The following is a 21,476-nucleotide window of genomic DNA, read 5'->3' as shown; positions in this document are numbered from 1 at the left end:
TCGGGTGTGATAGGCTCTACATTCAAATACAACGGGTGCAAAACAGTTGCACACGCGGAATACTCAGGTTATACTTGACGAGCCAAGCATATACAGATATGGCCTCGGAACACGGAGACCGAAAGGTCGAGCGTGAATCATATAGTAGATATGATCAACATAGTGATGTTCACCAATGAAACTACTCCATCTCACGTGATGATCGGACATGGTTTAGTTGATTTGGATCACGTAATCACTTAGAGGATTAGAGGGATGTCTATCTAAGTGGGAGTTCTTTAGTAATATGATTAATTGAACCTAAATTTATCTTGAACTTAGTACCTAATAGTATCTTGCTTGTTTATGTTTGATTGTAGATAGATGGCCCATGCTGTTGTTCCGTTGAATTTTAATGCGTTCCTTGAGAAAGCAAAGTTGAAAGATGTTGGTAGCAATTACACGGACTGGGTCCATAACTTGAGGATTATCCTCATTGCTGCACAGAAGAATTACGTCCTGGAAGCACCGCTGGGTGCCAGGCCTGCTGCTGGAGCAACACCAGATGGTATGAACGTCTGGCAGAGCAAAGCTGATGACTACTCGATAGTTCAGTGTGCCATGCTTTACGGATTAGAATCGGGACTTCAACGACGTTTTGAACGTCATGGAGCATATGAGATGTTCCAGTAGTTGAAGTTAATATTTCAAGCAAATGCCCGGATTGAGAGATATGAAGTCTCCAATAAGTTCTATAGCTGCAAGATGGAGGAGAACTGTTCTGTCAGTGAGCATATACTCAAAATGTCTGGGTATAATAATCACTTGATTCAATTGGGAGTTAATCTTCCAAATGATTGCGTCATTGACAGAATTCTCCAATCACTACCACCAAGCTACAAGAGCTTCGTGATGAACTATAATATGCAAGGGATGAATAAGACTATTCCCGAGCTCTTCGCAATGCTGAAAGCTGCGGAGGTAGAAATCAAGAAGGAGCATCAAGTGTTGATGGTCAACAAGACCACTAGTTTCAAGAAAAAGGGCAAAGGAAAGAAGAAGGGGAACTTCAGAAAGAACAGCAAGCAAGTTGCTACTCAAGAGAAGAAACCCAAACCTGGACCTAAGCCTGAAACTGAGTGTTTCTACTGCAAGCAGACTGGTCACTGGAAGCGGAACTGCCCCAAGTATTTGGCGGATAAGAAGGATGGCAAGGTGAACAAAGGTATATGTGATATACATGTTATTGATGTGTACCTTACTAATGCTCGCAGTAGCACCTGGGTATTTGATACTAGTTCTTTTGCTAACATTTGCAACTTGAAACAGGGACTACAGATTAAGCGAAGATTGGCTAAGGACGAGGTGACGATGCGCGTGGGAAATGGTTCCAAAGTCGATGTGATCGCAGTCGGCACGCTACCTCTACATCTACCTTCGGGATTAGTATTAGACCTAAATAATTGTTATTTGGTGCCAGCGTTAAGCATGAACATTATATCTGGATCTTGTTTGATGTGAGACGTTTATTCATTTAAATCAGAGAATAATGGTTGTTCTATTTATATGAGTAATATCTTTTATGGTCATGCACCCTTAAAGAGTGGTCTATTCTTATTAAATCTCGATAGTAGTGACACACATATTCATAATGTTGAAGCCAAAAGATGCAGAGTTGATAATGATAGTGCAACTTATTTGTGGCACTGCCGTTTGGGTCATATCGGTGTAAAGCGCATGAAGAAACTCCATACTGATGGACTTTTGGAACCACTTGATTATGAATCATTTGGTACTTGTGAACCGTGCCTTATGGGTAAGATGACAAAAACACCGTTCTCCGGTACTATGGAGAGAGCAACAGATTTGTTGGAAATCATACATACAGATGTATGTGGTCCGATGAATGTTGAGGCTCGTGGCGGATATCATTATTTTCTCACCTTCACAGATGGCTTAAGCAGATATGGGTATATCTACTTAATGAAACATAAGTCTGAAACATTTGAAAAGTTCAAAGAATTTCAGAGTGAAGTTGAAAATCATCGTAACAAGAAAATAAAATTCCTACGATCTAATCGTGGAGGAGAATATTTGAGTTATGAGTTTGGTGTACATTTGAAACAATGCGGAATAGTTTCGCAACTCACGCCACCCGGAACACCACAGTGTAATGGTGTGTCCGAACGTCGTAATCGTACTTTACTAGATATGGTGCGATCTATGATGTCTCTTACTGATTTACCGCTATCGTTTTGGTGATATGCTCTAGAGACGGCCGCATTCACGTTAAATAGGGCACCATCAAAATCGGTTGAGACGACGCCTTATGAAGTGTGGTTTGGCAAGAAACCAAAGTTGTCGTTTCTGAAAGTTTGGGGCTGCGATGCTTATGTGAAAAAGCTTCAACCTGATAAGCTCGAACCCAAATCGGAGAAATGTGTCTTCATAGGATATCCAAAGGAAACTATTGGATACACCTTCTATCACAGATCCGAAGGCAAGACTTTTGTTGCTAAATTTAGAAACTTTCTAGAGAAGGAGTTTCTCTCGAAAGAAGTGAGTGGGACGAAAGTAGAACTTGACGAGGTAACTGTACCTGCTCCCTTATTGGAAAGTAGTACATCACAGAAACCAGTTCCTGTGACACCTACACCAATTAGTGAGGAAGCTAATGATGATGATCATGAAACTTCAGAACAAGATACTATTGAACCTCGTAGATCAACCAGAGTAAGATCCGCACCAGAGTGGTACAGTAATCCTATTCTCGAAGTCATGCTACTAGATCATGATGAACCTACGAACTATGAAGAAGCGATGGTGAGCCCAGATTCCGCAAAATGGCTTGAAGCCATGAAATCTGAGATGGGATACACGTATGAGAACAAAGTATGGACTTTGGTTGACTTGCCCAATGATCGGCAAGCAATTGAGAATAAATGGATCTTCAAGAAGAAGACTGACGCTGACGGTAATATTACTGTCTACAAAGCTCGACTTGTCGCAAAAGGTTTTCGACAAGTTCAAGGGATTGACTACGATGAGACCTTCTCACCCGTAGCGATGCTTAAGTCTGTCTGAATCATTTTAGCAATTACCGCATTTTATAATTATGAAATTTGGCAGATGGATGTCAAAACTGCATTCCTGAATGGATTTATGGAAGAAGAGTTATATATGATGCAACCGGAAGGTTTTGTTGATCCAAAGGGAGCTAACAAAGTATGCAAGCTCCAGCGATCCATTTATGGACTGGTGCAAGCTTCTCGGAGTTGGAATAAACGCTTTGATAGTGTGATCAAAGCATTTGGTTTTGTACAGACTTTTGGAGAAGCCTGTATTTACAAGAAAGTGAGTGGGAGCTCTGTAGCATTTCTGATATTATATGTAGATGACATATTACTAATCGGAAATGATATAAAATTTCTGAATAGCATAAAGGGATACTTGAATAAGAGTTTTTCAATGAAAGACCTCGGTGAAGCTGCTTACATATTGGGCATTAAGATCTATAGAGATAGATCAAGACGCTTAATTGGACTTTCACAAAGCACATACCTTGACAAAATTTTGAAGAAGTTCAAAATGGATCAAGCAAAGAAAGGATTCTTGCCTGTGTTACAAGGTGTGAAATTGAGTAAGACTCAATGCCCGACCAATGCAGAAGATAGAGAGAAAATGAAAGATGTTCCCTATGCTTCAGCCATAGGCTCTATCATGTATGCAATGTTGTATACCAGACCTGATGTGTGTCTTGCTATAAGTCTAGCAGGGAGGTACCAAAGTAATCCAGGAGTGGATCACTTGACAGCGGTCAAGAACATCCTGAAATACCTGAAAAGGACTAAGGATATGTTTCTCATATATGGAGGTGACAAAGAGCTCATTGTAAATGGTTACATTGATGCAAGCTTTGACACTGATCCGGACGATTCTAAATCGCAAACCGGATACGTGTTTACATTAAATGGTGGAGCTGTCAGTTGGTGCAGTTCTAAACAAAGCGTTGTGGCGGGATCTACATGTGAAGCGGAGTACATAGCTGCTTCGGAAGCAGCAAATGAAGGAGTCTGGATGAAGGAGTTCATATCCGATCTAGGTGTCATACCTAGTGCATCGGGTCCAATGAAAATCTTTTGTGACAATACTGGTGCAATTGCCTTGGCAAAGGAATCCGGATTTCACAAGAGAACCAAGCACATCAAGAGACGCTTTAATTCCATCCGGGATCTAGTCCAGGTGGGAGACATAGAGATTTGCAAGATACATACGGATCTGAATGTTACAGACCCGTTGACTAAGCCTCTTCCACGAGCAAAACATGATCAGCACCAAAGCTCAATGGGTGTAAGAATCATTACTGTGTAATCTAGATTATTGACTCAAGTGCAAGTGGGAGACTGAAGGAAATATGCCCTAGACGCAATAATAATGTTATTATTTTATTTCCTTATATCGTGATAAATGTTTATTATTCATGCTAGAATTGTATTATCCGGAAACATAATACTTGTGTGAATACATAGACAAACTAAACGTCACTAGTATGCCTCTACTTGACTAGCTCGTTAATCAAAGATGGTTATGTTTCCTAACCATAGACATGTGTTGTTATTTGATTAACGGGATCACATTATTAGGAGAATGATGTGATTGACATGACCCATTCCATTAGCTTAGCACCCGATCGTTTAGTATGTTGCTATTGCTTTTTTCATGACTTATACATGTTCCTATGACTATGAGATTATGCAACTCCCGTTTGCCGGAGGAACACTTTGTGTGCTACCAAACGTCACAACGTAACTGGGTGATTATAAAGGAGCTCTACAGGTGTCTCCAAAGGTAAATGTTGGGTTGGCGTATTTCGAGATTAGGATTTGTCACTCCGATTGTCGGAGAGGTATCTCTGGGCCCTCTCCGTACTGCACATCACATAAGCCTTGCAAGCATTGCAACTAATGAGTTAGTTGCGAGATGATGTATTACGAAACGAGTAAAGAGACTTGCCAGTAACGAGATTGAACTAGGTATTGAGATACCGACGATCGAATCTCGGGCAAGTAACATACCGATGACAAAGGGAACAACGTATGTTGTTATGCGGTCTGACCGATAAAGATCTTCGTAGAATATGTGGGAGCCAATATGAGCATCCAGGTTCCGCTATTGATTATTGACCGGAGACATGTCTCAGTCATGTCTACATTGTTCTCGAACCCGTAGGGTCCGCACGCTTAAGGTTTCGATGATAGTTATATTATGAGTTTATGAGTTTTGATGTACCGAAGTTAGTTCAGAGTCCCGGATGTGATCACGGACATAAGGAGGAGTCTCGAAATGGTCGAGACATAAAGATTGATATATTGGACGACTATATTCGGACACCGGAAGTGTTCCGGGTGATTTCGAAGAAAACCGGAGTACCAGAGGGTTACCGGAACCCCCGGGAGAAGTAATGGGCCTTATGGGCCTTAGTGGAGAGAGAGAAGGGCAGCCAGGGTGGGCCGCGCGCCTCCTCCCCCTGGTCCGAATTGGACTAGGAGAGGGGGGGGCGCCCCCTCTTTCCTTCTCCCTCCCCACTAGGACTCCTACTAGGAGGAGGACTCCTCCTTGGTGCGCCTATAGGGCCGGCCAGCCTCCTCCCCTTGCTCCTTTATATACAGGGACAGGGGGCACCCCTAGACATACAAGTTGATCCACGTGATCGTTTTCTTAGCCGTGTGCGGTGCCCCCTTCCACCATAATCCTTGATAATATTGTAGCGGTGCTTAGGCGAAGCCCTGCGATGGTAGAACATCAAGATCGTCACCATGCCGTCGTGCTGACGGAACTCTTCCCCGACACTTTGTTGGATCGGAGTCTAGGGATCGTCATCGAGCTGAACGTGTGCTAAAACTCGAAGGTGCCGTAGTTTCGGTGCTTGATCGGTCGGGCCGTGAAGACGTACGACTACATCAACCGCGTTCCCCAACACAAACGACAATGTGCAACGATACTATCAAAATTTCATCGATTGCACATCAATATACAACAATATGACATACAATATGCATCATCCCATCAAAATTTCATCCACTTTACATCATAAATACACAACAATATGAACGAGCAAAAAAATCATCCTCTTTCTACTTGTACAGGAGGTGGGAGGGGGTTGGGGAGTGGAAGGAAAGGGGTGCAGTACCTTGCAGAATGGAGGGAGTAGGTCGCGCTGGAGTTGCAGGAGGCGTCGCCGGTGGCTGGGCGCGCGGCGGTGGAGGGGCGGCGGTGGAGGAGGGATGAGGTCGCGGCGGGGAGGGGCCGCGGGGAGGCGAAGGGAAGAGGTCCGGCGGGAAGTGGACGAGGGAGGAGGTCGCAGCGGGGAGGCGGCGCCGGCGGCTGGGCGCGCGGCGGTGGAGGGCCGGCGGCGGTGCTAGCGGCGGCTAGGAACCCTAGCTACCGCTTGGGTGGATGGGGAGAACGAGGGGTGGTGTGTGCTGCTGGATGTCTCGCTCGGGAGGAATAGGCCCAATCGTTTTTCATTTGCGAGTGGCAGACGTGGGTAAATACTACTAAACTTCCAGGGGACAGCTAAAAGTGCACGACTAAAGTTGGGGGTTTCGCTGCTGCGAAAATACACTACGAGGAAGCACTAGCTTTTGCAATTTCTGCTTCTCTTTTCTGCCCCTTTGGTTAGCTAGCTTATAGCTTCAAAAAGCCAGAAGTTGGCTGCAAAAACTCAACCAAACACAACCTTAATAAATGAGTCTGCTCAAAAAATATCAGAGGTAGATAGAAAATGTTATAGAAATGATTTACCCCCATATTATGCTCTAATCTATCAAGAAAACACGGGAGTTCTCACTACCACCACCGTTTCACCACACAAGATCACCGAAGGGGTTGATGATGCCAACAGTGACGAACTCACAGGCTGAGGCCCTGAGCATATAAGGAAATATACAATGATGTCATATGGATACATATGTCTCATGACAAAAAATAGATTAAGGCATTTATATTGATTTTTTTTCCAATGCAAGCTACTACTAGTGGATCTCATCAAAAATATATAAAGTAGACTCTCACTATACATCCATTCCTAATTTTTACTTCAACTTTTCCAACTTTATACACCGAACCACACCTTTTCTCTGCAAGCACCCGTCTCCGGCAAAGGATTTCATTTTTCTATCCGACCTATTTTTTCTGATATCCGATCCTACATGACATGCGGGGCATCAGCTTGGAACTATGCATTGGCCATGCCGTATGACATGCGACTCCGATGTAAGTTACCCTTGCGCGAACTACACAAACTGAGCATTTAATGCCCATCCTACCCCGCATAGCCCGGTGTAGGTCTACAGGGTCGTACATCATCACGACGACCAGCGGGACGAGCGACACGACCAGAAGATGGCACGTTTTAAGACCGGAGATGGACGATGTGGCGCGTCACATCAAGCAGGGGTAATCAAGCACCCGACACCATGTAGTGTCAGCTCATCTAGTGAGCATGTAATAATCAAGTAGTACGTCCCACTTACCATTTTACGTATATGTTCACACGTACTTAGAAGACCAAATGTGGTACCCCAGGCTTACATAAAAGGAGGACTAAGGGCATCTCCAGCCGTTGGCCCTCTAGAAGGGGCAAAAAATCGTCCCCTAAGGCGCACCGGCGCTAAATCGTGCACTGAAGGCGTGATGCCCCCAGTCGCGGTCTCCCACGGATTTTTAAAATGTTTAAATTCGACGTAAACACATCGCAAACATGTTTGAGTTCGTTCAAATTTAAACATATTTTACAAAAAAAGGAAAAACTACCGCGGGCTACCCACGCCGTCTCCCTCGCCGCCCGCCTCACCGCCCGCCCACGCGGTTCTACATGTCGAGGAGGCTGTAGAACCGCGTGTAGTCACCGCCATCGTTGTCGTCGTCGCCCCCGCCGACGCCCCCGCCGTCCCTGCTGCATCCCTCCCTCGGTTGGCGCGGCGGGTTGGACGGTCTGGGGGCGTCGTCGTCGTCGTCGTTGTCGAGGACCACGACGCCGTGCTCGTCCTCGCGCCCACGCTTGCGAGCGGCGATCTCCTCCAAGGCCCGGCGCTGCCGGACCATCTCGTCGCGGAGGTAGTCGTCCCGCGCCCACCGCAGGGCGTTCTCGTCGGAGAAGCCACGCCGGGCTATCTCCTCGTACTCCGCGGGGAGGCCGGGCTCCGGCTTGGGCTCGACGAGGACGAAGCGGCTGGTGGGGGAGGCGTTGTCGCCGATGCGGACGCCGGAGCTGCGGGTGCGCGCGCTGACAGGCGTGCCCTGGGGCTCCGGCTTGACGGGGCGGAGGTGGAGGTAGGGGGAGCCGTCGGACGAGGAGGAGGACCCCCCGGTCTCCATGCGCCTCGGGGTCCAGGAGCTTCCCCGGCGGCGTGAGAATGACGGGGGAGCGGGGTACTCGAGGCGCGGCGTGTTGCCGCCCTCGATGTACTCGAGGACGGCCTCCAACGTGCGCCCGGGCACGCCCCACCACCGTCGCCGGCCGGCGGCGTTGAGCCTGCCGGAGGGCACGACGCCGTTGGTGGCCTCGAGCTGCTCGGCGTGACGGCGGCGGAAATAAGGCTCCCAGAGCGTGCTGTCGGGGACGTACCGTGGCCCCTCCCTCGCCGCACGCGGCAGGGACGAGTGAATGCGTGCGATCTCCGCACGCCGCGCCGCGCCGGTGGGTACCGGGGGCACCGGCACGCCGCCGACGCTGATCCTCCTTGCCCTGGGCACCCGCATGTCCGGCGGGACCGGATACTCGGCCTTGAAAAGGAGGCGAGTCTCGTACTCGTGAAGATGGCGGCGACCGAAGCCGTTCGCCGCCGCGCCGTCGCCTGGGAAGCGCTCGGCCATGGGTGTGATAAACTGGAGACGGCGAGAGAGAGGAGAGGGAGGAACGACGACGGCGAGAGAGTGCGAGTCGCCGAGTGCGCTGGAGCGCGTCTTATATAGGCCGAGGCGCCGCCCGTGCGCAAGCCGCCGTGTGTACGCGTGGCGGGCGAGGGAGGGCGAGGGACGCGCGTCATCCGGTCTTCACTGCGCCGCCCGTGAGGCATCAATGGCGCAGGCTGACCGGCGCGGCAGCTTTGGCATTGATTCGCCGCGGAAAACGAGGCGATGAGGACGACGAAGGGGCAAGAAGAGAGCCGTGTCCCTGACGCGGCGGGCCCGCGGCTGTTTCGCGCCAAAACAGTTCGCCCCGGCGCCCCCGAGCGCCCCAAGCGCGCCGGGTTCAGCCTGGGTCCGCCGGCGCTGTTTTCGGTCCAGACCGGTAAAAATCGGGCTCCTGAGAACAACTGGACCGATTTTTTGACGCCGGCGCAAAAAAAAACATCTGGAAAGGCCTTCCTAGGAGGCGGCTGGAGATGCCGTAAAGAGAGTGGCGATGTAGTCGACAAGCTCGCCTGCTCCCGCTGCATGTGCCAATCGAACAAGGACGAGTGGAGCCATGCATTGAATGCGATTCTAGAGGGAGGAGGATGGTACGTAGCGTGGAACAGTAGTCCAGTGAACCCGCCGTTTGATATGACGATCCATCACGGCAGCAGTTAACATGATCCGACGTTGCATGACGGAACCGTTTCTACAGAGAGGATCCACGGAAAAAGAGGATCTGTTTCTACAAAGCAAACATCCCTCAGATACCAATACAAAATCACTGGGAAAATACAGACCTACATATTAAGAAAACCGGTATAGATTCAAGGTGGTACTATTTTAATGGTCCGTCCTAAAAATTATACCAAAAACGTTTAGGAAAAACGAATGGACCACGTTCGCAGCGCGCACTTAAGCCTGCTCCCGCCCTTGGGCCTCAACCTGCTCTCTGCGACCCGTCTAGGTCCCGGATAGACACCCCACAAATGTGTTAAAAAATAAGGACTAGGCAGGGATTCGAACAGAAGACCTCTTACTTCATATCATAGGTGATTCAATGCAACAATCAACTTAGACAACCAATTGTTGTGGCTAAAACTAGGTTGTATTATATTTCTATATGATTTCAAACGGGATTGGTCCTCGGGCTGCTGGGTGAGTTCCACCAGCGTACGTATATAAAGCATCATTGTACAAAAAAAAAATGTACCACTAAAAAAGTATGCCGTGATAAAAAAATATGTATTGATGCAGTTGTTGCACCGCTGGGCCTACTCAGCACAAAATCGCTGCAAAAAATGCATTAAAGGAATGATGAATAGAGGATTGTGCAATCATATTTCATGTTGAATTGTCTCACCTGGCTTCTTTTATGCGTAGCGAGCCCCACAACCATATTTCATGTTAAATTGTCCCACCTCGCTTCTTTAGACCGACTTTTTCCAGTTTATATACGTTTGCAGTTGAGTTTGAATATCAGCAAGATCGCTAAAATAGGCAATCAGGACCCTTGATTAAAGGAATCATGGGCTGTCTTGGAATGATGAATAGAGGATTGTGCAATGGAAAGATATTCAAGTACATGCAAGAATAGATCATGGACGTGCACCCTGCATGGGCAGGATTTGTGGGCTGATGTGACGGTGTATTAAAGGAAGGATAGATTGAAGGATTGTGGAATGGAAGGATATTAACATACATGCAAAGCATGGATAAGCATGGATCGTGGATGTTGATGCAAGGCCCATATGGGAAAGAATCGACTATGGAATTAATGGGATTGAGAAATCTATATATCTACCGCTATCTTGAAATTCAAGAAAATCCCCCAATTTCAAAAAAATGTTCGTCTATTCTAGAATTGTTCGCCCATTCAAAAGAAAATGCTTTAAAACCGTTCACAATATAAAAAAATGTTCATATTTTTTAAAATGTTTCTAAATAGTGAAAAATGTTTTCAAATTTGTAAAAATGTTCACAAATGACCGAAGCTATGTAGTTAAACAGTAATGCTTCTGAGTCTTTGTGACTATATACCCGCGTGGATTTTGAAGAATTAACTGCCGGGGTGGATCGGAATATTATAGTATGTTTTTTTAAAATGTTTCTTGAAATTCAAAATAATTCTTCGAATTACAAGGTTTTTTGACAACCACGATATCTTTTAAAATATGTGAACATTGCTTCAATTTGTGAATAATTTTTTTTAAAAGAAACATTTTCTTGCATTTGTGAACAAATTTTCAAAATCATGCGATGAGATATGAACAGATGTGGTCATCGCCAGTGAAGATTATGAAATTCAAGAAAATCCCCCAATTTCAAAAAAATGTTCGTCTATTCTAGAATTGTTCGCCCATTCAAAAGAAAATGCTTTAAAACCGTTCACAATATAAAAAAATGTTCATATTTTTTAAAATGTTTCTAAATAGTGAAAAATGTTTTCAAATTTGTAAAAATGTTCACAAATGACCGAAGCTATGTAGTTAAACAGTAATGCTTCTGAGTCTTTGTAACTATATACCCGCGTGGATTTTGAAGAATTAACTGCCGGGGTGGATCGGAATATTATAGTATGTTTTTTAAAATGTTTCTTGAAATTCAAAATAATTCTTCGAATTACAAGGTTTTTTGACAACCACGATATCTTTTAAAATATGTGAACATTGCTTCAATTTGTGAATAATTTTTTTTAAAAGAAACATTTTCTTGCATTTGTGAACAAATTTTCAAAATCATGCGATGAGATATGAACAAATGTGGTCATCGCCAGTGAAGATTATGAAAAAAAATCCTCCCGTTACAACGCACGGGCACTTTTGCTAGTGTACATAAACTGCGAAAGTACAATACACTTGTGTCATACGTTGCCATGAATTGGCATCTAAAAAACATTCTAGTTATCTCATCCAAAGCCAAATCTATGTGATTTTCCCCCATGGCCACAATTAGGATACATATTACCCTCAGGGCATCACTAGCTGATCCCGTATATGTTAATGGAGTAAAACTCTTAGTGAAGATTATACACTCCACTATTTTTTTGTCGTTTCTAGTTGACCCCTAAACTTAACGGAGTAAACTTCAATTTGATCAAATTCAAAGCAATTTGAACCGAAAGTAGCATCCATTCAAATGTAAACATAGGTAGTTTTGCACAACCGAACATAAAACACAAATTTAAACTAAATTAAGCTTAACTAAACTACTTTCGGACGAATGTGAGGTCGAGTCAATCCTACCTCGTCGGGTACGGTATGCCGCGATTTGGGTCCGGGCCGGTGCCGTCGTCTTCGTCATTGGGGAAGACACTCGTCCACTCGTCGATGTCGATGTCCTCGTCCTCACCGCCCACCTCGACATCCTCTGCGCCGCCATCCTCGCCGCCTTCGACCTCGTCGGAGGAGGAGATAACGATAACCTCGCCGCCGGCGTCGGCAAAGATCACCCGCTCCGCCTCCACGAGCTCCGGGTAATGCCGACAGAGCTCTTGCATGTAGGCCTCGTCGGCGGCCTCAGCCTCGAGGCTCTCCCTCGCCTCGCGGTCCTCCCGAGCCATAGCCGAGCTCACCACCCCCAGCTCCGGCGGGACGAGGTGGACTGGAGCAGTGCCGAGGGGGAGTTGAGCCGGGCCGCCGCGCCGTGGTAGGGACCTGCTAGCGATCATACTCCATGGCCACGAGCTTAGTCGTATGGAAGCTCCCGAGCCACCGCCAGGTGTGGGTCTCCCGATCCGTGATTTCGGCCACCCACGTCCCCCACCGCCGCTGCCGGACCCAGAGGTTGGTCCTCGTCGGCGGCCATGGTGGAGGGAGGACGGGGAAGTCCTCGAACCGGAGTAGGGGCATGGTGGCGGGTGGATCAAGCGGCGACGACGGCTCGATGAAGCGCCCGCGGAGGATGACCCGCACGCGTGGCGGCGCGGATCCGCGCTGTGGATCGACGGCCGGGACCGACGGCCACCAGTCCGGCGATCGGAGAGGTGGGGGGAGGGGGGCGACGGCGGTGCGAGAGGGGGGGGGGGGGAGAGGAGGCGGGGAGAAGAGAACCGGTTTTAATTGGCCGCAGAGAGAAGGAGTAAATATACTCCGGTGGATAGGGAAGGCGTAAAAATTATACTCCACTAAGCTGGTTTGGGGATCGATTAGGTCAAATTTAGTGGAGTAAAAAGCCAAATATACTACACTAAGTTGATATAGGGATTGGTTAGAAATGCCCTCAATGATCTAACCCCTAGGGGGGAAAAACTGACAAAACCCAACAATCTGTTTGTTCCGTCATGTTTTGCAAAAACATTACTACTAGTAGCTAAAAAAAGGCTGTACGGTACACTCATCAGGCATTTGTGAATGTCCCTGATAACACAAAACAAAGAAAAACTGATATTCTTCATATTTGATTAAAAGAAATCGCACCAGTCTACCATCCGAAAAATTAAAATGACCCATTCTAAGCTTGGATTCGTTGCTATACACCTCGGAAAGAATAAAGATCTCTGACAAAACCCAGAAAATTGTTTTTCTCATTTCTATTTTGGAAAACGATAATGGCTAAAAATACATTTACGCTAGGTTTGTCAGACGTACATATATCAATCCCTGAAAACACAAAATCACAGGGAAAATCAACATTCTTCATGGGAGATTTGACAAAAATTATGTCACCGGTCTGCTATCCAAAAATTCAAAAGGCCTACTGTAAAAAACATGCCCCCTGTTCACTCCGCCTAGAACCACATCGCAGAAACAACTCTGATTCGCGTGTGGCCACACATATACGGGATTGGCTTGTAAGTATCAAAAACGGGTTTCTCGTGGTAAAAAAGAAGTATATACTCCCTATGTAAATAAATATAAAAGCATTTAGATCACTAAATTAATGATCTAGACGCTCTTATATTTGGGATACAAAAGAAAGAAAAACAGGAGTCATCAAAGCAATCATTAGTTCTTCATACATGATATATCTCCAGTCTAGCAAGTCATTTAGAAAATCCACATACTACTCGGTACATTCTGCCATACTGATAAAAGATGCATGATTTTATTTTGCAGATCGCCCGCGAGTGCCGCAGGCGGAGTTAATGTAGTTGGCGGGCCGACCCCAGCCCGTCTTCGACCGTCTCACACGTTGGTACGTACAGTGCCTAATGCCATCACAAGGTCCTGGACGTCCGTCTACACACGTCGCCTCTCCCGTCCAACAGACACATTTAATAATTCGTGTACGCGCCGTGGTATACTGCGTCCATCTCATATCCCGGAACGAGTCGACGCCTGGTGATACCATGAGCAGCCGAGCTCGTCCACGCCAATAAGTTTTCGTCAGGACTAAGGTCTATAGAAGAGGGGCAAAAAACATAGCAACAAGACCGTAAAACCCATAAGCAACCCCAACACCGAAGAATAAAAAGCTTAGTATTAGGAGTGCTCGGGCACTCTAGCTAGGACCCCACCACAACGGGTCACACCCGACCACCTTAATTGTAACACAAAAGCACTTGGATCCCCCAGTTCATATCAATAACAACAGGAAGCAGGGTTTTACACTCAGATAGCGGCGTGAACCTATATAAAATTCCCTTGTGTTCTTGCATGATCTTGCTCGTGGATCGAAAAAGCATTTTAGGCCCTGGCCAAACTCAAAAATACAGGGTGTTCTTTATCCCTGGTGTCGGTGTCAAAACCAACAGACCTCCTGTAGGGGGGCCCGAGCTATTAGATCGGATCGATGGGTAACAAGAGAATGAACACACAATATTTACTCAGGTTCAGGCCCTCTCTATGAAGGTAAAAAACCCCATGTCCTGCTCTTGCTTAAATTGTGGATGTATCAAAGTATAGAGTTGAGCTATCTCGAGATCGTGAGTTGTGACCTAAACCGTAGGGGTATGATGATGATGAATGTATGAATGGGTCTCTAAGGACTAAACCCTCTGGTTTATATAGGCACCAAGGTTATCTAGGGTTACACATGGTCGGTTGCCATCTAGGGATACATGTTGAATCTAATATATCTTCTCGGTGTACACGCCAAGTCTTCGGTCGCCACACATTGAAGGCCTCTGCAGTCCTTCCTCATTAATTGGCTGGTGGTCCGGCCCATATATTAGTCCAGCCGGGCTAGGACTCCCTAGTGCAAGACACCATTAGTTGCCCCCGAACTTGTATTCTAAGCCGAGGTTGATAACCTTCATCGCATAATGCCTTCGGCTGGATGATCTTCGGTTTGGCAGGCAAGTTCCACGTCCTCGTTTAAGTACCACACAAAGCTCATGAGTCCCTTAACTGGTTGTTACGTACCTTTTGACAGAGGACCAAACCAATCCGACCATGTGTCACCCAAAACGTACTCTCACGCATACGAAGTGCAAGGCTTGCTTAGTCTCGAAGCTAGCAGTACAGGCCAGTTCGGCAGCCAATCACTGACAACCTTTAGCGAAGTGCACCATCCCTGACATTACGTACTTTAGTCACTACTTATTCAAATTACAGTTGATACGTCTCCAACGTATCTATAATTTTTGATTGTTTCATGCTGTTATATTATCAATTTTGAATGTTTTATAATCATTTTATAGTCATTTTATATTATTTTTTGGTACCAACCTATTGACATAGTGCCAAGTGCCAGTTGCTGTTTTCTACATGTTGTTTACATCGCAGGAAATCAATATCAGACGGAGTCCAAATGCAACGAAACTTTACAGCGATTTTTTTGGACCAGAAGGAACGTAATGGGCCCTGGCTGCGCCTGGAGGGTGTCCCGAGGAGGGCACAACCCACTAGGGATCTTGGAGATCCATATGATGTAACGCTTTCTGCCGTGTCTTTGTTGGGATCTGATGAACTTTGAGTTTATGATCAGTTATATCCATGAAAGTTATTTGAGTTTCTTTGATCTCTTATATGCATGACTACTTATAGCCTCGTATTTATTCTCTGATATTTGGGTTTTATTTGGCCAACTTGATCTATTTATCTTGCAATGGGAAGAGGTGCTTTGTAGTGGGTTCGATCTTACGGTGCTTGATCCCAGTGACAGAAGGGGAAACCACACGAATGTATCGTTGCTATTAAGGATAAAACAATGGGGTCTATCTCTACATAGGTAGATCTTGTCTACATCATGTCATCGTTCTTATTGCATTACTCCGTTTCTCCATGAACTTAATACACTAGATGCATGCTGGATAGCAGTCAATGTGTAGAGTAATAGTAGTAGATGCAGACAGGAGTCGGTCTACTAATCTTGGACAGGATGCCTATATAATGATCATTGCCTGGATATCTCATGATTATTCGAAGTTCTATCAATTGCCCAACAGTAATTTGTTTACCAAACGTTTGCTATTTTTCTTGAGAGAAGCCACTAGTGAAACCTATGGCCCCCGGGTCTTCTTTCTCATATATTTGCCTTTGTGATCTACTTTTCTATTGCATTTATTTTCAGATCTATTAAACCAAAAATATAAAAATACCTTGCTGCGTTTTATTTCTATTTATTTTATTTGGCGTTCGATCTATCACTCCAATACAATTTTATCTCACGTCCGTTTGCCTATCTTGAGGCGCCGTACCCTGAAAGGGATTGACAACCCCTTTAACACGCCGGGTTGCGAGGATTTTTGTTATCTGTGTGTAGGGGCTATTTACGTCGTGTTGATTGGTTCTCCTACTGGTTCGATAACCTTGGTTTCATATCTGAGGGAAATACCTACCGCCGATGTGCTGCGTCATCCCTTCCTCTTTGGGGAAAAACCGACGTAGCTTTAAGCGACACCAAAATGAATTTCTGGTGCCGTTGCCGGGGAGGATCTCCAACATATACCAGGTTCCTAATCACAAATCTCATCTCCTCACAATTTACATTATTTGCCATTTGCCTCTCGTTTTCCTCTCCCCCACTTCACAAAAATTTGCCGTTTTATTCGCCTCTCTTTTCCCGTTCGTCGTTTTCTTGCCGGATATGTTTTTGAGTGCAATCACTACAAAAAAAGACACATCCATGACATTTTGGGCTGAACGAAATTTTTCCTATCATACATATGACACTTCTATGACGATAATTGTGACAAACCCGGTATCATCATATATGTGGTGGGCTCCTACTTCTATGACAAAAAATCATGACAGAAAATGGGATTTTCGTCCTGGGCGGGCCGGAGACGCAGCTGCATGACATTCTTTGGGCCGTCCATGACGGAAAAAACCATGGTAGAAGCGAGGGGGAGGAAAATTTCGGGGAGTTCCCGGTTACGGTGGGAGGTCGGGGGCCGAGCGATGCGCGTTTCTCTCGTACACGTATGCGCGTATGTGCGAGGCGTTGGCTCTAACTGAACCCGAGCGAGGCGTTGGGCTCTAACTGAACTCGAGCTATTGCACTGCAGGCTACGCGTTACTGAACCCGAGCAATCGATCGATGACTGCTAACTGAACCCGATCGAGCGATTCCTTCGCTACTGCTGCTAACTGAAGCCGATCGATGGGATGAACAGTGAGCGTTGCGGGGGGGTTTTGATGAACAGTGAGCGGTGGCGTTGCCCCTGGATGAACATGACCCCGTGGTGTGGTGGAGGGCTGGATAAACAGTAGACGGTGGAGGGGTGCCCGTGGAGGGGTGGATGAACAAGACCCCGTGGTGTGAAGGGCAGGATGAACAGTAGACGGTGGAGGGGTGCCCGTGGAGGGGTGGTTGAACAGGACCCCGTGCTGTGGAGGGTTGGATGAACAGTAGACGGTGGAGGGGTGGTTGAACAGTAGCCGGTGGAGTAGCGCGCGGTGGAGGCTGGATGAACAGGAGCCCGTGGAGGCTGGAGGAGGTCGACGGTGGATGAACAGTAGCTCATGGAGGCTGGAGGGGGTCGACGGTGGAGATGAATAGTATCCCGTGGAGCCCCGTTTTGCGATACGCCACACCCCTCCCGATGAACAGGACCCCCATTTCGACCGTAGCGCTCCAACACAAGTCCGTTTCCTCCGTTTTGCGGTACGCCACACCCCTCCCGATCAACAGAACCCCCGTTTTGACCGTAGGAGGTCCGTTTCCTCCGTTTTGCGGTACGCCACACCCCTCCCGATCAACAGGACCCCCGTTTCGACCGTAGGAGGTCCGTTTCCTCCGTTGTTTGGTACGCCAGGCCTCGTTTCCATCGCCTCTTCCGTCCAAGCCCTCTCGATGAACACGACCACGCATTCCGTTCCGACCCAGCAGCGTTGCCTCCCGATGAACATGACACATTCCGTTGCCTCCCCATGAACACGACGACGACGCTGTTTCTCTGTTCCGACCCAGCCATGTACACGAGCCCTCGCCGTACGTATGCGCGAGTAGGCATTCGAGACCCCGCCCGTATGCACACATGCGTGGCCGTATTTTCTTTCTTGCACCCTGACCGCTGTACGTACGTGTACATGCTACGTGCGCGCCTCTACTACGACATGTGCGCGCCTCTACTACGACACGTGCGCGCCTCTACATCGACCAGTATGTACGTACACGTTCGCGGCCAGAATGACAACGCTACGTACGCTTCGACCAGGTGGGTCCCGACTGTCAGGCACTTCCTTGCCTGCGAAGATGTAGCTGGTGGGTCCCAACAGTCAGGGGGGCGAAATACGGTGGCCCGTCCGGTGGGTCCTCGCTGTTAGGTGGAGGAATAATTATTTTACACGTAATAAGGAGACACTTCCTTGCTACGTCCATGGATCCAGCTGTCAGCCTCTCCACGTACAGTCCATGTCCAATGGAAGTCGTTTCTTGACCACGTTGACCACGCCGCGCCGAGCGCACCAGGGTGGTGGTCGACGACGAGGCCTAGGAAGGGGACGATGCGGAGCCGGGGAAGACGCGGCTGTGGATGCCCACGCGTAGAGGAGTACGAGGATTCACTGGTTCGCTGTGGTGTGAGGCTGCCGTCGCCGCAGAATAACAGGGGGTGTGGGTGAGTAGAGGGATGGCCTGGCCAGCGGTGGGAGTAGTAGGGGGCGGTGAGGCCTCCGCCGCATCGCAGCCGACCACGGGAGGCAGGAGCACGAGGCACGACCGGCGCTAGTTTGGGCGGCTGGAGCAAGAAGACTAGAGGTTGAAAAAGCACTACGGCCGTTGGATGGACATCGTACGGTCACTGGAGCTAGAATCGTGCATATTGACTAAGTTGACAAAGCCCTCTGTCCCCGTCAACCTAGTAGGCCCACAAGTCAGCCTCCCACGAAGGTGGGTCCCAGCTAGCAGGGGATATTCATTTTTTTGTGCATAATAAGGAGGAACTTCCTTGCGTGCGAAGATATAGTTGGTGGGTCCGAGCTGTCAATGGCGGTAACATTTTTTTTCGTGAAATACAGAAGCCCTTTCGGTGGGTCCCTGATGTCAGGTGGAGGAATCATTATTTTGCACGTAATAAGGAGGCATTTCCTTGCGTGCGGCCGTGGACCCAGTTGTCGGCCTCTCCACGTAAAGTCCACTTCAGATGCATGTCGGTCGTTGACCACGTTGACCAGGCCACGTCGAGAGCACTAGGGCGGTGGACGACGGCGAGGCCTAGGAAGGGAACGACACGGAGGCAGGGAAGACTCGGCAGTTGTTTCCCACACGGAGGGGAGTACGACTGTACGAGGCCTCGCCGTCGCTGGAGAATAATAGCAGGTGTGGGTGAGTAGAGGGATGGCTAGGCCAGCGATGGGATACAGTGGGGCGGTGAGGCCTGCGCGGCAGCAGAGCCGGCCGCATTGAGGAGGGAACAGGCAGTCCCGCCGGCACCTGTTTGAGCGGCTGGAGCAGGAAGAGCAGAGATTGAAGAAGCACGACGGCCGTTGGATGGCCATCCAACAATCACTGCTTCTGCGTCAACCTTTTTTTAAGGAAAGCCTCAAATCTATGGGAAACAGGATACAACCCATCTGCCATTATTTCTAATAATTTACAGCCCATTTGCTAATTATTAAAGTTTTTTTGGAGCCCATATTCTTTTTGTTAGCATTACAGCCCATATTGTGGCCATGGTTAAAAAATTATACGAAATTTTGCATATTTCGGTGCGGTCCAAACTGTTTTTAATCCCGAAATTTCAACTCACATTCAAACTGATTTTAAAAATAAATGTATATCAATATAAAATCCAACAAATTCTCCACGCATAAAAATTAATGTAATTTCAAATCTCGAAATAAAAAAAGATATTTGAAACTAATTGCCGGTTTGATGTGTTTTAAAAATGTACATCCCATTTTTCATTACTGATGGGCCATTTTCTCAGCCAGCCGAATGAAAGCTCTCCTCCTCGTCTTGAAAGATTTGCAGCCCAACAGGCCTGACAAAGCGACTTACTTGGCAAATCACAAAAAACTGGGCTGTGGTCGTGGACCCAGCTGTCAGCCTCTCCACGTACAGTACTCTTCCGATGGAATGTCATTGACCACGTTGACCACGCCGCGCCGAGAGCACCAAGGCGGTGGACGACGGCGAGGCCTAGGAAGGGGACGACGCGGAGCCGGGGAAGACGCGGCAGTGGATGCCCACGCGGACAGGAGTACGAGGGTTCACTGGTTCGGCTGCGGTGTGAGGCTACCGTCGCCGCAGGGCCTGGCTAGCGGTGGGAGTAGTAGGGGGCGATGAGGCCTCATCGGCAGCATAGCCGGCCACTGGAGGCAGGAGTAGGCGGTCTCCCCGGCGCTGGTTTGGGCGGCTGGTGCAAGAAGAGCAGCGATTGAAGAAGCAGCAGGACCGTTCGATTCAAATCCAACGGTTACTGTTGCTAGAATCGTTTGTTGACTAAGTTGACCCACAGGTCAGCCTCCCAACCGGTGCGCCCCAGTTGTCAGTGGGAGGAATCATTTTTTTCGCGTAATAAGGAGGCAGTTGATTGTGTGCGGCCAAGCCAGCGGAGGGAGTAGGGTGGGCCGGGGAAGGCTGCGCGGCATCACAGCGGGCCACAAAAGGAGGGAGCAGGCAGTCCCACCGGCGCTAGTTTAGGCGGTTGGAGCAGGAAGATCAGAGATTAAAGAAGCACGTCGGCCGTTGGATGGACATCCAACACTAACTGCTGCTAGAATCGTGTGTTCACTGACAAAGCCTTGCGTAAACAAGTCAGCCTCGAAATCCGTGGCGTGTACAGCCCATTTGCTATTATTTTTATATTTTTTACTCAATTTCTAATTCATATGGAATTTATTGCAGCCCGTTTTCCATTTTTAGAATTGCTGGCCATTTTCTGGTCAGTACCAGGGTCAAAAAATTTACTAAATATGTGAGAAAATTTAAAAATTCGTAAATTTTTGCTGGGGAACGGAATATTCTTAATCCAAAAATTAATGGCCATAGTAAAACAAATTTAAAAATAAATTAGTACTATGTCATGTTAAATCCAATGAAATACGTATAAGATATCAGTGAAGAACAAAAACAAAAAAAAACTTATATCCCATTTGCTATAATTTTTTTTGGAATTTTCAACCCCTTTTGATATTACTTTTAACAGACATTGACCATACTCTTAAGCCAGGCCGGAATGCATCCCTCCTCGTTTTGAACGATTTGCAGCCCAGTAATTCAGAGAAAACAAGTAGGCCTAGCTTGGGTATTCTTCAAAAAGAAATACT

General features: G+C 47.4%; 1 protein-coding gene across 1 annotated transcript in view; it reads right to left on the bottom strand.

Moving 5' to 3' along the window:
• The window catches only part of LOC125531046 (uncharacterized), a 29,605-nt gene extending 20,749 nt beyond the window's left edge, over positions 1–8,856 (bottom strand). The window contains exon 1 of the mRNA XM_087533587.1: positions 8,689–8,856. Within this exon, the coding sequence (XP_087389713.1) occupies positions 8,689–8,856 (168 nt within the window). The remainder of the gene's footprint in view (positions 1–8,688) is intronic.
• Between the last annotated feature and the right edge of the window lie 12,620 nt (positions 8,857–21,476).

This window comes from Triticum urartu, chromosome 7A, assembly GCF_056163025.1.
Source record: "Triticum urartu cultivar PI428250 chromosome 7A, HENAU_Tu73, whole genome shotgun sequence".
NCBI classification, from domain to species: domain Eukaryota; kingdom Viridiplantae; phylum Streptophyta; class Magnoliopsida; order Poales; family Poaceae; genus Triticum; species Triticum urartu.
This window is presented reverse-complemented; position numbering and strand designations above follow the sequence as displayed.